Source organism: Staurois parvus, unplaced genomic scaffold, assembly GCF_062004578.1.
Source record: "Staurois parvus isolate SC_StPar_1 unplaced genomic scaffold, SC_StPar_1.0 ptg000244l, whole genome shotgun sequence".
NCBI classification, from domain to species: domain Eukaryota; kingdom Metazoa; phylum Chordata; class Amphibia; order Anura; family Ranidae; genus Staurois; species Staurois parvus.
The window spans coordinates 2,248,785-2,261,995 of NW_028318040.1; the positions used below are offsets into that span (position 1 = coordinate 2,248,785).

The 13,211-nt window shown below is 41.9% G+C and overlaps 1 protein-coding gene across 2 annotated transcripts in view; it reads left to right on the forward strand.

The window, feature by feature from the left end:
• Positions 1 to 13,211, forward strand: part of INTS12 (integrator complex subunit 12) — a 35,342-nt gene that overhangs the window by 9,772 nt on the left and 12,359 nt on the right. For both annotated transcript variants that reach the window (XM_089680514.1, XM_089680515.1), the window contains exon 2: positions 6,796 to 6,961. In XM_089680514.1, the coding sequence (XP_089536640.1) occupies positions 6,806 to 6,961 (156 nt within the window). In that variant the 5' untranslated portion in view covers positions 6,796 to 6,805. The remainder of the gene's footprint in view (positions 1 to 6,795; positions 6,962 to 13,211) is intronic.

Consider the following 13,211-nt stretch of genomic DNA (forward strand, 5'->3'; position numbering starts at 1 on the left):
AGTGATTTACGGACGGCTGAGTAGGTCCTGAGGGATTATGGATGGTGGCTATCATGGTGTCACCCTCCCTTCAAATTACTTTGGGATATCCCACACAGTCATAAATTGCCTGCTCTGTGTCCCATGATGTACGATAAAGAGAACATACTTACCTGTAACATCCATTTCTTGGAGTACATCACGGGAAACCGAGGTCCCGCCCCTCTTTCTGGAATTTCATTCTTGCTTCAAAAACTGAAGTACTTCCTTATATAGGCGAGGATCTCCTCTCCGATTGGTCAGCCAGTGTCCATTCACTTATAGGTGGCCTATAACACACATAGTCATGAATAGCCTGCTCTGTGTCCCATGATGTACACCAAGAAATGGATTTTACAGGTAAGTATGTACAAAAAAATCCAGTTTTTTGCCTGAGCCATTTTTTCATTTTGCGCTCACATACTAAAATGCACATTTTGTAAATTAAACTTCACTTTAAACCCCAAAACATATTTTATAAGATGTATTTACTCAAAGTTGAGATCACTCTAAAGATTATATATGGGCAGTTGTAATTTTTATATCACATATTGGACCACTGTTAAAGTATAACTAAAGGCAAAACTAGTTTTTAATAGAATGCAAAGGGATTAGAATGCTTGTCAGTTTTTATTGCTGTCTGTGCCCCTGTTAAGGAGATTCATTCTCTCTATTTGTCTTGTCTACCATTATCATTGAAAGTGAAAGTAAAAGAAAATCCCAAATCTTGGGTTTTCCTCAGAAAAGTAATGAAGGGGAAATCTTCCAATGGGGAAAATTTATTTTAAAAAAAATTTAAATAAAAAATCAAGTTTTTCTTCGTTTCTGTTATAAAATTTTGCAAATAAATAACATTTCTTCATAAATTTAAGTCAAAATGTATTCTGGTACATTTCTTTGGTGAAAAAACCCCAAATCAGTGTATATTATTTAGTCTGTAGGAAAGTTATAGCGTCCACAAACTATAGTATATACGAAAATCGATCAATCCTGATTTACTGATGGCCTATCTCATCTCTTGAGGCCCGAAAATGCCAGGATAGTACAAATATCCACCAAATGACCCCTTTTGAAAAAATAGATAGTCCAAGGTATTTAGTAAGAGGCATGACAATGAATTTATTGAAGTTGTAATTTTTTGGTCTCAATTTTTTGGAAAATGAAGAAATTTTCAAATTTTTTTTTCTTACATATTGTCACTAGTCCAGTATAGCATTTTCATACAACTGGCGTGGTAGTGATCAGGGACACTGACTGGTCACAATATGTAGTAAAAAAGAAAAAAATAGCTTCTAAATTTTTTTTTTTTTTTTCTATTGTGTACAATTTTTTTTAACACCCTGTGACCAGTGCAAATACCATGGTAACATTTTTTTTTTTTTTTTTTACACATTATGATTGCTTATACCAATGTATTTCACTGATCTAAGAAACCATTGTTACTGAAGGAAACTGATTCATTCAGTGTATTTTGTTGTGATTGGCCAAAGCTTATCACATGGTACAGATGGGTTGTGATTGGCTCTGTCTGTACCATGTGATCGCTGTGCCCAATCACAGCTAACAACACAATTGTATACAATGGATGGCATAAAAGGAAACCATCCATTGTTTACAATTGTCATGTGAGCTGCTGTGATTGGTCACAGCGATCACATGACACTGGCAGTAGGCCATTGTAGTGATCAGTCATCGGCGGTGACAGATCGCACCACTGCGCGGCGCCTTCTGAGAGGATGTCATATGACGCCTACTCAGAAGATGGAATGTCCCGCCTGGCCATGAATCTGCTATAGGCCGGGTGGGAAGGTGTTAATCAAGTCTATATTTTCTGTGTACACAAACCCAATCTAACAACCAAATTTGTGGTAGAATATAAATGATGTGATTGCATTAAGTAATTGGATAACAAATATGTCAAGCTTTAAAACAGCTTGGTCCCATGAAGCAGTGGAGTACTATGATACTCAGAATGATCTATATCTGAATTAAACATTAAAGCCGAACTTCACCCAAAAGGTCAAGTTCCGCTTGTTTGCACCCCCCCCCTTCACTGCCACATTTAGTACTTTTTGGGGGAGAGGGGGGAACAGGTACTTAGTTTTGACAGGTACCCGCTCCCACTCCTAGTCAGATGTGCCACAGCGATCTGAACCGGATGTTGGGCCCCCCTCATTCCCTCACAGCTTTCTGGGAAAATTCAGAGTTCCCATAAGACTGCGGGACCACTCACAAAGCGCAGTGCGCTTCACGCATGCGCAGTAGAAAACCAGCAGTGAAGGTGCAAGGATTCATTGCTGGTTTCCCTTACTTAAGATCCCGGTGCCTGGACAGATTGAAGAATCGGCTTGGGTGAGGACATCACTGGATCCCTGGATAGGTATGTGTCCTTTTCCACACAGGCAAAGACTAGTAGAAAATGTATGTTCCTTGAATGCTCCCGCCCCCCCATCCACAGATTGCCTATGTGGGAACTGAACAGCCTCTCAGGACCCCCAGCTGTGATAAGTTAGGGCAGTGTTTCTCAACTTTTTTTTTTAGTCAAGGCACCCTTTAAAGTTATGAACAATCTTGAAGCACCCTTTAAATTATGGACAGTCTCAAGGCACCCCATTCTAAGATGTAAAAAACTGTTCTAATAGTTTTACCTAATGCAGCAACATCCACACATGTAGGACACCCAATGTTAGAGGTGTTTTATTCTTCCAAAGCAAATACACTTGCACAATGATACTGAATAGTATTCCTATGCTTCTCTCCTCCCGCAGTTTCTATCACTCAGCTACTGTGACCCCATTACTGACAGAGCGGGGCAGGGGAGGAGCAAACAAGGATGCCGTGCAGGCGACCGACATCCTCCATATCAACTAATGGCATAATTGGTTATTAAGATGCCAGCCGCTGGAACGCTGTAATGGTGCATAATGACAACCTATGGCTTTGTGTACCTAAAAGAAAGGCTTGATCCACCTGCTGTCTTGTATACAATTTTGGGCAATTTTGGGGCATTTTGCCAAGGCACCCCTGGATTAAAAAGGTTGAGTTAGGTCTTTGTTCTTGTGTGTAGGGAGCCTGTGGTGCTTGGGTTTTCCCCTAAGGAGTTAAAGGCCATGCATAGCTTCTCAGAAATAATAGTAAATGCACTTTTTTTTGCAGGAAAAGCATGTGCATTTGTATATTTTTTTGCATAAGAAATTAATAGGATAGGCCTGCAAAGCATTGCACCTACAATCAGTGGATTACAGGTGCAATGCCAGAATCCACAGACTCCTTCCTTCAGCTCTCTGTCCATACTGAAGTATAGATTTTTAGTTGGTCAGCTAGAGAAAATGTCAGTGGACTATGAGTATGGTGATCACTGCACTTATGTTCCATTGAGAACTACAGGTCCGTCTGCCATGTCATTTACAGATCCCTAGGGGCATCCAGCCCTCACCTTCCTCTGGGTACAAAAATTCCACATGGAATCTGCTAGGTTAGTCATTGCTTCTCTTCATTCTTGAGACCCTCTGGTCTTGATGGGCATCAAGAATGCCTAGTTGAGTGTCTTCTGGCACATAGTTACCGGCATTTTGCAGTGGCCACGCAGCATTACCTATTTGTTGCCTTTTCCTTTGATCTGTCCACAGCACCTCCGGTTTTTCTCAAGGTGCTATTATTATTTTTTTATTATTATTATTATTATTATACAAGATTTACATAGTGACAACAGTTTGCTCAGCACTTTGCAATGTAAAGGGAGACAATACAGCAACAATACAGTTCAATACAAGAGGGTAGAAGGGCCCTGCTCCTTGGAGCTTACAATCTAAGAGGGAGGGGCTGGTGGTACAAAAGGTAATAACTGTGGGGGATGAATTGATAGGGAGAGATAGAAGATTTGGTAATTAGCTGAAGGCAGGATAGGCTTCCCTAAAGAGAGAGGTTTTCAGAGATCGCCTAAAAGTGGGCAGTGTAGGTGATAGATTGGAGTAGAGAGTTCCAGAGGATGGGGGAGGTTCTGGAGAAGTCTTGGAGATGAGCATGGGAGGAAGAGATAAGGGAGCTAGAGAGCAGGAGGTTGTGGGAGGAGCAGAGAGGACGGTTTGGGTGCTATTTGGAGACAAGATTGGTGATGTAATTTGGGGCAGATTTGTAAATGGCTTTATATGTTATTGTTAATGTTTTGAATTTTATTTGTTGGGCAATGGGAAGCCAGTGGAAGGATTGGCAGAGAGGGATGGTAGATATGGAACGGTTGGTAAGGTGGATGAGTCTGGCAGCAGCATTCACGATAGACTGAAGAGGGGATAGCCTGTAATTAGGTAGGCCAATGAGGAGGGAGTTACAATGGTCAAGGCGAGAGATAACAAGGGAGTGAATAAGTTGCTTAGTGGTTTCTGAGGTTAAGAACGGGCGTATCTTGGAGATGTTGCGGAGGTGAAGTCTACAAGATTGGGACAGTGATTGGATTTGGGACTGAAAAGACAGATGGGAGTCTAGGATTACACCTAGTACCCTGGCATGAGTGGAGGGACTGATGGTTGTATTATTGATCTTGATGGAGAAGTCAGGAGAGGGGGCACAGGCTGAAGGGAATAGTAAGAGCTCTGTTTTAGAACAATTTAGTTTGAGGAAATGGAGTGACATCCATGCCGATATGTCACTTAGTAGGTTAGTGATGCAAGAGGAGACTGAAGGTGTGAGGTGAGGAGTAGAAAGATAGATTTGTGTGTCATCAGAATAGAGATTGTACTTAAAGCCATGGGAGTTTATCAAGTGACCAAGGGAGGAGGTGTAGATGGAGAAGAGAAAGGGTCCAAGGACAAAACCTTGAGGGATCCCTACAGAAAGAGGAAGTGGAGAGGAGGAGACAGAGTTACAGTTAACGCTGAAGGAGCACTGCGATGGGTAGAAGGAGGACCAGGAGAGAGCAGTCTCGGAGGTCAAGAGAGTGGAGTTTTTTGAGGAGGAGGGGATGGTCAACAGTATCAAAAGCAGTAGAGAGGTCAAGTAGTAAGAGAACAGAGCAGTGGCCATTGGTTTTAGCAGATAGTAAATCATTAGTGAGTTTTCGTAGGGCAGTTTCAGTGGAGTGTAGTGAGCGCAATCCAGACTGTAAAGGGTCAAGAAGGTTGTTGTCAGTGACAGGTGCTAGTCCCTGTTCTGTCTCTACTATGCTCTTAGGGTATCCTCATTGTGGGATATCCAGACAATTTTCTTCTGAGAGAACCGTCAGTGCAGGACCCTACAGAGGCTTTGGTGAATCCTAAATTTTCAGAAGTCAAATCTGTCTCATCACTTGGGGTATCTAACCCTGGTCCTGAATATGGCCCTGTCCAAGGTTTACATTACACAGGTCAAACTCAACTCTCCCCTCATATGACTGTACCCTACAGTTCAGGAGCCTATAAACCCTCTGCTTTTGCGTGATGGCTCTGGACTTGATGGTAGCCTTCCTCGAGGCAGTCTCAACTGCCCAATACCATCCCAACTCAACTTTGTAGCAGGAAGAGACAGGCAGGCTTAGTCTCTTGAATTATGCATTTGGCTGACTCACAAACAAGACTTGTCCTGGCCTAGTGGATGAGGAATCCAGCACTGAAGTGAGTGAAAGCCTTCCTCCTGCTGGTCTGGAAGATCCTCGCAATGAATGCCAGTCTGTCAGGCTAGGGAGGAGTCTTTGATACCCTGTTTGTACAAGCAAGTTCACCAGAGGAAGCTCATCTTCCAGTATTCTGGAGCTTGGAGTGATTCAGTTATCTTTTCAAGGCTGGTCCCCTTGTCTAGCCATCTGACCAAGATTCAGTCGACTGATGTCATGATAGTCGCTTACATCAATGCCTACAGAGAAACCAGAGATCTTGCAGCTCAAAGAAATGCGGATCTGATTCTCAGGTGGGCAGAATGTCACATTCCAGCTCTGCCTGTTGTGCACATTCCAGGTGTGAAACTTGACAAGTGGACTTCCTCATTCACCAGGGGACTCCAGGGTGTGATCTCTTCACTCCAAAATGTTTCAAGACATCTGCTGCATTTGGGGAATGCCAGACATGGACCTTTTGGATTCCAGGCTCAACAATAAACTGAGCAGGTTTGTCTCCAGGTCCAAGGATCTTCTAGCTTTCGCAGTTGATGTTCTGGTGATTCCTCAGAAAAAACGCTACTAAAACACTCCTAACAGGCCTTTTTTCCCTACATGTAATGTAAAAACGCTAATAAAACGCCAACTCTCCTAAATTCTACTAAAACGCTACTACAAGCTGGCACAAAAACAGTATTATCAGTCTTTTTCATCCAGCTTTTTTTTTCTAGCGTTTTTTGAGCTCAGAAAAATTGCTAGTGTGCATGGAGCCTAAATGGGTGGATGTATGTCTGGAGCAGAGGGCATTCCTATGCAGACTGCATTTGCATGTATATGAACCTAGGCTGAATCCACATGTGATACTGACCCTCCATTATTGAAAGACCTGAAATCAAAATATTTATAGGGACAAGCCAAGGACGATCCGTCTGGGGAGGAAAGGGCTAGATAATACTGGATGACCTTGAGCCAGGAAATGTAGCAAGCTATATCTGACTCGCTGCAGTTTCAAATGCATACTGTGAGAAGCTCACAGTGTGCAGTGAAATCAGATTGAACAAGTTCAGTACAGACGAGTAGCCTGTACAATTATGTAAGACTGAAGGTAAGGGTAAAGATTAGCTTTAAAAAAAGATAGGCACCCGCTATAATTCTCTTAGATGCATTGGCAAGCTCTTTCCTGGAATTTGATCTGACTTATTCTATTGTTTTAGGTGACTAAATATGGCAGCGGTTATAAACACTGAGCTGGATCCAGTTTTCCTCAAAGCACTTGGTTTCCTTCACTCTAAGAGCAAAGACTCTGCTGAAAGACTGAAGGCTTTACTAGATGAGTCTTTGTGCAAGGGCCTCGACTCTGGTTATCGACCTCCTCAAAAGGTAAGATACGTGGATTTGATTCATTTATGGCAGCTTTCCAAGCATGGTATTTTGGATACAATATAGAAGAATGCAGAAGAGGTTATATTGAGACCTGAATTACCCATTTGCTAATATTCATATAGAAGAAGACCCTGTTCCTACTGAACTTCCTATAGGATTAATTTTCTCAGTGAAAATAGTGAGTTATATTTAAAGGTCAGCTTCATAAAATCTGAAAATTCTTCTATGCAGTGGAGCTGCACCCACACTGCAAAGGTTAACTGCTTTGTTTAGGTCTAGGGGAGAGTAAAAACATTTTACTTCCCTGACCATCTACTGCCCCGTGCTTTGGTAGCAGACTGTCCCTGAACATTAAGACATCTAGTCCTGTGCTATGGACCCTGCATTGGTCTTGATGATGTCTGGACCTTAGACTGCTGAAGCATAGGAGAGAAGATGCTACAGGGGTCTAGCAGCATGGAGGATCTGGGTCTCTTTTATTGTGCCACCTAAATAGGCAGTTAACACTTGCAGCGCAGGTGCAAAACCACTGCATGGAGAAGTTTTCAAGCTTCCTGGATTTGGGCTTTAGGCCCAACTTTAGTCAAAACCTTTTCTTTTTTGTTCTGAATAAAGTGGGGATGAGTAATAACTTCAGCCATGTTTTAAATGCTGTCTTTGTTCCTGCTAAGGAGATTTTAAATTATACCTTTGTCCTCATAGAGAGGATTCCTCTGTCTTTGCTGTTCTGCATGATATATGTCAAATATGCAAAAAAGTTGGTAGGGTTTCCTTCACTCTTGTGTCCAACATCCATCAAATCTCGATTTATTCATATGTGGAAAAGAATGCTTTCCACCTGGGTTCACATATATGTGGTGCAGTATATCGCATGGGATTCGCACAGAAACCGCACCACATTCCTGTGCAAATCACATGCGATTTGTGTGCAGTGCGATTGGAGCCATACATTTTGAATGGCTCTAATCGCACTGCACCCCGCACCAAAAAGGTACAGGACCCTTTTCTGGGTCCGCACTAGAATCTGATCGCATGGGTATTCACACCAATGCGATCTGATTGTGCACATCGCACCCCATTTTGCAGACCACTTTCAGGGTGTTGTTAACTTAACATGCACACCCGCAGTGCTTCGCATAAACGGAATGCGATTCTGATGCGGTGCGGAATTCACACAGAAAACGCTGCAAGCTCCACACCGCATCACTGTGAACCAAGGCTTAAGGTCACTACATAGATCCTTTCAGAAGAGACACAGCTGACTTGATTTTAGATATGTTAATGAATGTATAAGTAAAGGAGCCCATGCAATATTTGCACTCCAATTACTGGCTTATAAGAGACAAAAGCAGTAAACAGCATTTCAGAAAGAGTTCATTTTGTCCTGCAGTAGGCTTCTGTTTATTGCTACTGGATCTCCAGTCTAGTCTCTAATATGCTTGTCTTCCAAACAAATGTCATGCTCCAGTACCTGCCAGAGCAAAGGCTTCCAATTTGTGATGGAGCACTTGATGTTGGCAGTGAAAAGGTTGTTAACTTTTTCTGTGATTATATTGCTTATCCTTCCTCTCATCATGTAAATCAAATCTAAGCATTTCAGTCATGGAAACTGAGCTAACACAACAGGGAAGCCTTTTTCTGAGCCAAATGTCCACTCGCCTTTCTCATCTGATTAGGGTTTAAAGGAGACGTTGACCACATTTTTTGCATTTACTATTTTTTGCTGTAGGAGCCTGGAAAGCATTGCCTCAGTGATCAGCAGATCGCTGGTACCATGCAGGACTACTGCAGACTGTCACTGTAATCTGTCTGCTTGCACATTGCATGGGCAGGCAGTTTTACAGTGACAGGAAGAATCAAAGAACTACCACAGCGCTCAACAGCACCATGGTAGTTCATTGAGAACAGCTGCAATGGTGGTGTCTGGACTTGTAGTTTCCCATTCACAGAACTCTGTGAATGAATGACACGGGTGGGCGTTATTTTTTTTTTCATTGTGACAGCTGGGGGGGAGGGGAGGAGGGAGAAGAATCCCCACTAGCTGTCACATCGGGGGATTGGGGAGGGTGCAGGGGCCAGTCATACAGTTACATGTTGCTATAATATCCGCTGGCAGTGATTGCATGTAAAATCTGGCATGTAAAAGCCTTTAATAAGACTTACCTGTAGATACTTTAAATATCTCCTAAATGTGCGCCGTTAAAATATTTACTGCAGCAGCACCAGTGATGTCATGGGCGCATGTGCACTGTGCTCTCAATGGACAGCGTGCCATCCATTGAGAGAGCTGTTCCATGGCCGAAACTCCCACACGCAAGCGAGGGAGTGACGTCATTGCTGCTCGGCCAGTCAAATGGCCGCTGCCTGCGAACCCAGAAGGAAGACAGGGTGAATATGGAAGCCGTGATGGCGCTCCACTGGAGGACTTTGTTTTCAGAAAATTCATAATGTGCTAGTATGCATACTAGCACATTATGCTCTTAACTTGCGGGGAGAAGGTTTTTTTATATTTATTTTTTTGCAGTTTTAAACTGCTTTAAACACATATTATTATTTGGGCAAGCTGCCCATTCCATTCACATTAATGAACCCCTAATATCATTAGAGATGCAATCTTTTGAACTGACTGTGGATATCCTCCTGCGCTTGTAACGGAAGCCGCAAAACCTCAATATAGCTGCTGCCACTCGACTTACAACCAATAAGTATGAATACAAGATTACTGTGGATGGTGAAGCGCTATAAATCAATTCTATCTATAGCGCTTCACTATTCACAGTAATCTTGTAATCTTTTGAACTGAGCACTGGTGACGAGCAGAAAGGCCCTCCTCTTTAGTCCAGAGGAAGTGGCGCCCATAGTTGCCAAAAAAAATTTAAAATTTCGATTTGTCTAAACACACAACAGTTTTCACTTTGCAACAGACCATTTTAACTGCTTTAGGACCACCCACAGTAGATTTACTGCTGCAGGACGGCCCCTGTGCACAGGTTCACGTGTATATATACGTGATTCTGCATCTCCGGGTAGGGGGTGCACGTGCGCCCTATCCGCGACGCCAATCGCGGCAGCGGGTGTCAGTCATAGGGTCCCTGCCGGTGATTACCCACCGGCGCCCAGTGATTACCAGCGATCACCGACAGGGAGGAGGGCTGCATTGTTTACCAACAGCCCTCCTCCCTGTCAGTTTAGGCACACTGCTCAGGATGGCTAAGCACAGCCATCCCGATCAGTGTGCTTTACAGTGAAGCACACACCCCCCAGCCCCCTAGTAAAACACTCCCATCACACAGTTAACCCTTTGATCGCCCCTCATTGTTAACCCCTTCTTCCCCAGTGCCATTAGTACAGTGTCGGTGCTTTTTTTTAGCGCTGATCACTGTATTGGTGTCACTAGGGATGTCAGTGACAGCAAGTCAGTTCCCCCCAGTGTCAGAATGCCCGCCACAGTCCCGCTATAAGTCGCTGATCGCCGCCATAAGTCGATGACTATTATTAGTATTAAAAAAACAAATTCCAGTATCTATACCGCCATTTGTAGATGCTATAACACGCTCATACACAATAAACCTCCATTGCTAGTATAGTGTCAGATCAGCACTATACCAGCGTTCACATTAGTATAGTGTCCCCAAAAACGCAGCGTTAGCGGGATCAGCCCCGGCTTACTCTCATATGCAGCAGAGTGTCGGCACTAGTGCCACTCTACCTTTTGGTGAACTGACGAGCACCCACCCCCCAAAACAACTCTTTTTTGGAAAGTAGACACCCTAAACTATTTGCTGAGAGGCATGTTGAGTCAATAGAAGAACTTATTTTTTACCACAAGTTTTTGGAAAATTACAAAAAAAAATAATTTGTTTTACACAAAATTGTCACTTAAATGATTTATTGTTCACACATACCATGATTATATGTGGACTTACTACCAAAAATACATTTTGCTGCTTCTCCGGAGTATGGGGTTACCACATGTGAGAGACTTTCTGGCAATCTAGCCAAGTACAGGACTCCAAAATCCAACAAGCACCTTCAGGCTTTTAAAGGGCTTTATTTCCTCATTACACTTCCTGACTACCTATCACAGTTTCGGAGGCCCTGAAATGCCAGAATAGCACCAACCCCCCCCCCCCAAATGACCCCTTTTTGGAAAGTAGACACCCTAAGGAATTTGATAAGAAGCATGGTGAGTATTTTGCAGATCTCGTTTGTTGCCAAGAGTTTTTGGAAAATGAGGAAAGAAAACAAAAACATATTTTTTTACTTTTCTTTTTTTATATTTCAAAACCTTGTGAGAAAAAATACTCACCATGCCTCTTTTTAAATTCCTTGGGGTGTCCACTTTCCAAAAAGGGGTCATTTAGGGAGGGTTTGGTGCTATCCTGGCACTTCAGGGCCTCTGAAACTGAGAGGTTGTGAGGAAGTGAAATGAGGAAGTTACGCACCTGCAGGCTTTCAAAGTGGTCATTGGATTTCAGGCTCCTGTATGTGGCTAGGTTCCCCAAAAGTCTCACACATGTGGTATCCCCATACCCAGTAGAAGTAGCAGAATGTATTTTGGGGTGTAATTCCACATATACCCATGGCTTGTGTGAGAAATATATAATTTAAATGACAACTTTGTGTAAAAAAAAAAAATGTTTGTCATTTTCCAAAAACTTGTGGAAAAAAATAAATCTTCCATGGACTCAATATGCCTCTCAGCAGATAGCGTAGGGTGTCTACGTTCCGAAAAGGGATCATTTGGGGGTGTTTGTACTGTCCTGGTATTTTAGCAAGAAATGTGATAGGCAGTCAGAAAGTAAAAGCTGTGTAAATTCCGTTATCTATACCATAGTTTGTAGACACTATAACTTTCACACAAAGCACTCAATATACACTTATTAGGATTGTTTAAACCAAAAACATGTAGCAGAATACATTTTGGCTTAAATTTCTGATGAAATTTCAGTTTTTTGGCTATTTTTTTATCACAGAAATGAGAAAATATCGGGGGGGGGGGGGGGGGTTCCAAAAATTTTTGTTTATAGCGCTAAAATAATAAGTGCACCAGTGATTAAAAACCTCCGAAAAAAAGCTCTATTTGTGTGGGAAAAAAATGACGTAAATTTCATTTATGTATCATATTGCATGACTACGCAATTGTCAGTTAAACTAGTGCAGCACTGTATAGCAAAAAAAATGGCGTAAATTGCAGTATCTATACCATAGTTTATAAACGCTATAACTTTCACACAAAGCAATCAATATACACTTACTGGTATTTTTTTTTATCAAAAACATGTAGCAGAATACATTTTGGTCTAAATTTATAACTAACTTTGAGTTTACTATATATTTTTTATAGCGAAAGTAAAAAATATTGTTTTTCTTCAAAATTTTCGGTCTTTTTTTGTTTATTGTGCGAAAATTAAAAAGCACACAGGTGATCAAATACCACCAAAAGAAAGCTGTATTTGTGTGAAAAAAAGGATGTAAATTTAGTTTGGGTACAGCATTGCATGACCGTGCAATTATCAGTTGAAATAGTGCAGCACCAAATAGAGGCCTGGTCATTAAGCGGGGTAAATCCTCAGGATGGCAAGTGGTAAAATAAACTTTGGCCCAGAGAAGATGGCTACGTCTCTGGATCATCTTCAGGTATGGTGGCTTCTTTGCCTGATAGAGCTTTAACTTGCATTTTTGGATGGCACGGTGAACTGTGTTCACAGTGTTTTTTGGAAGTATTTCTGAGCACATGCAGTGATGTCCATCACAGAATTATGCATGTTTTTAATGCATTGCCATCTGAGGGCACAAAGACTACTGGAATCCAATATTGCCTCTTGGCCTTGTCCCTTGTGCACATTTCCCTGGAGATTTTTCCAGATTCTATGGAGATTATGTACAAGAGATGATGATATATTTAAAGTCTTTGCAATTTTAGGTTGAGGAACATTATTCTGAAATTGTTCAACAATTTTTTGTTACAGCTTTTCACAGATAGGTGAACCTCTGCACATCTTTACTTCGGAGGCACTCTAAGATGCTCTTTTTATACTTAATCATGTTACCGACCTGTTGCCAATTAACCTAATTAGCTGCAAAATGTTCTTCCAGCTCTTCCTAATTAGTACCACTTACTTTGGCAGGTTTTTGTTGCCCTGCCCCAACTTTTTTGAAATGTGTTGCTGTCATCAGTTTAAAAAATTACTGATTTTTTTTCTTTAGATTGTAGATTTTCTCAGTTTAAACATGTGATATCAAT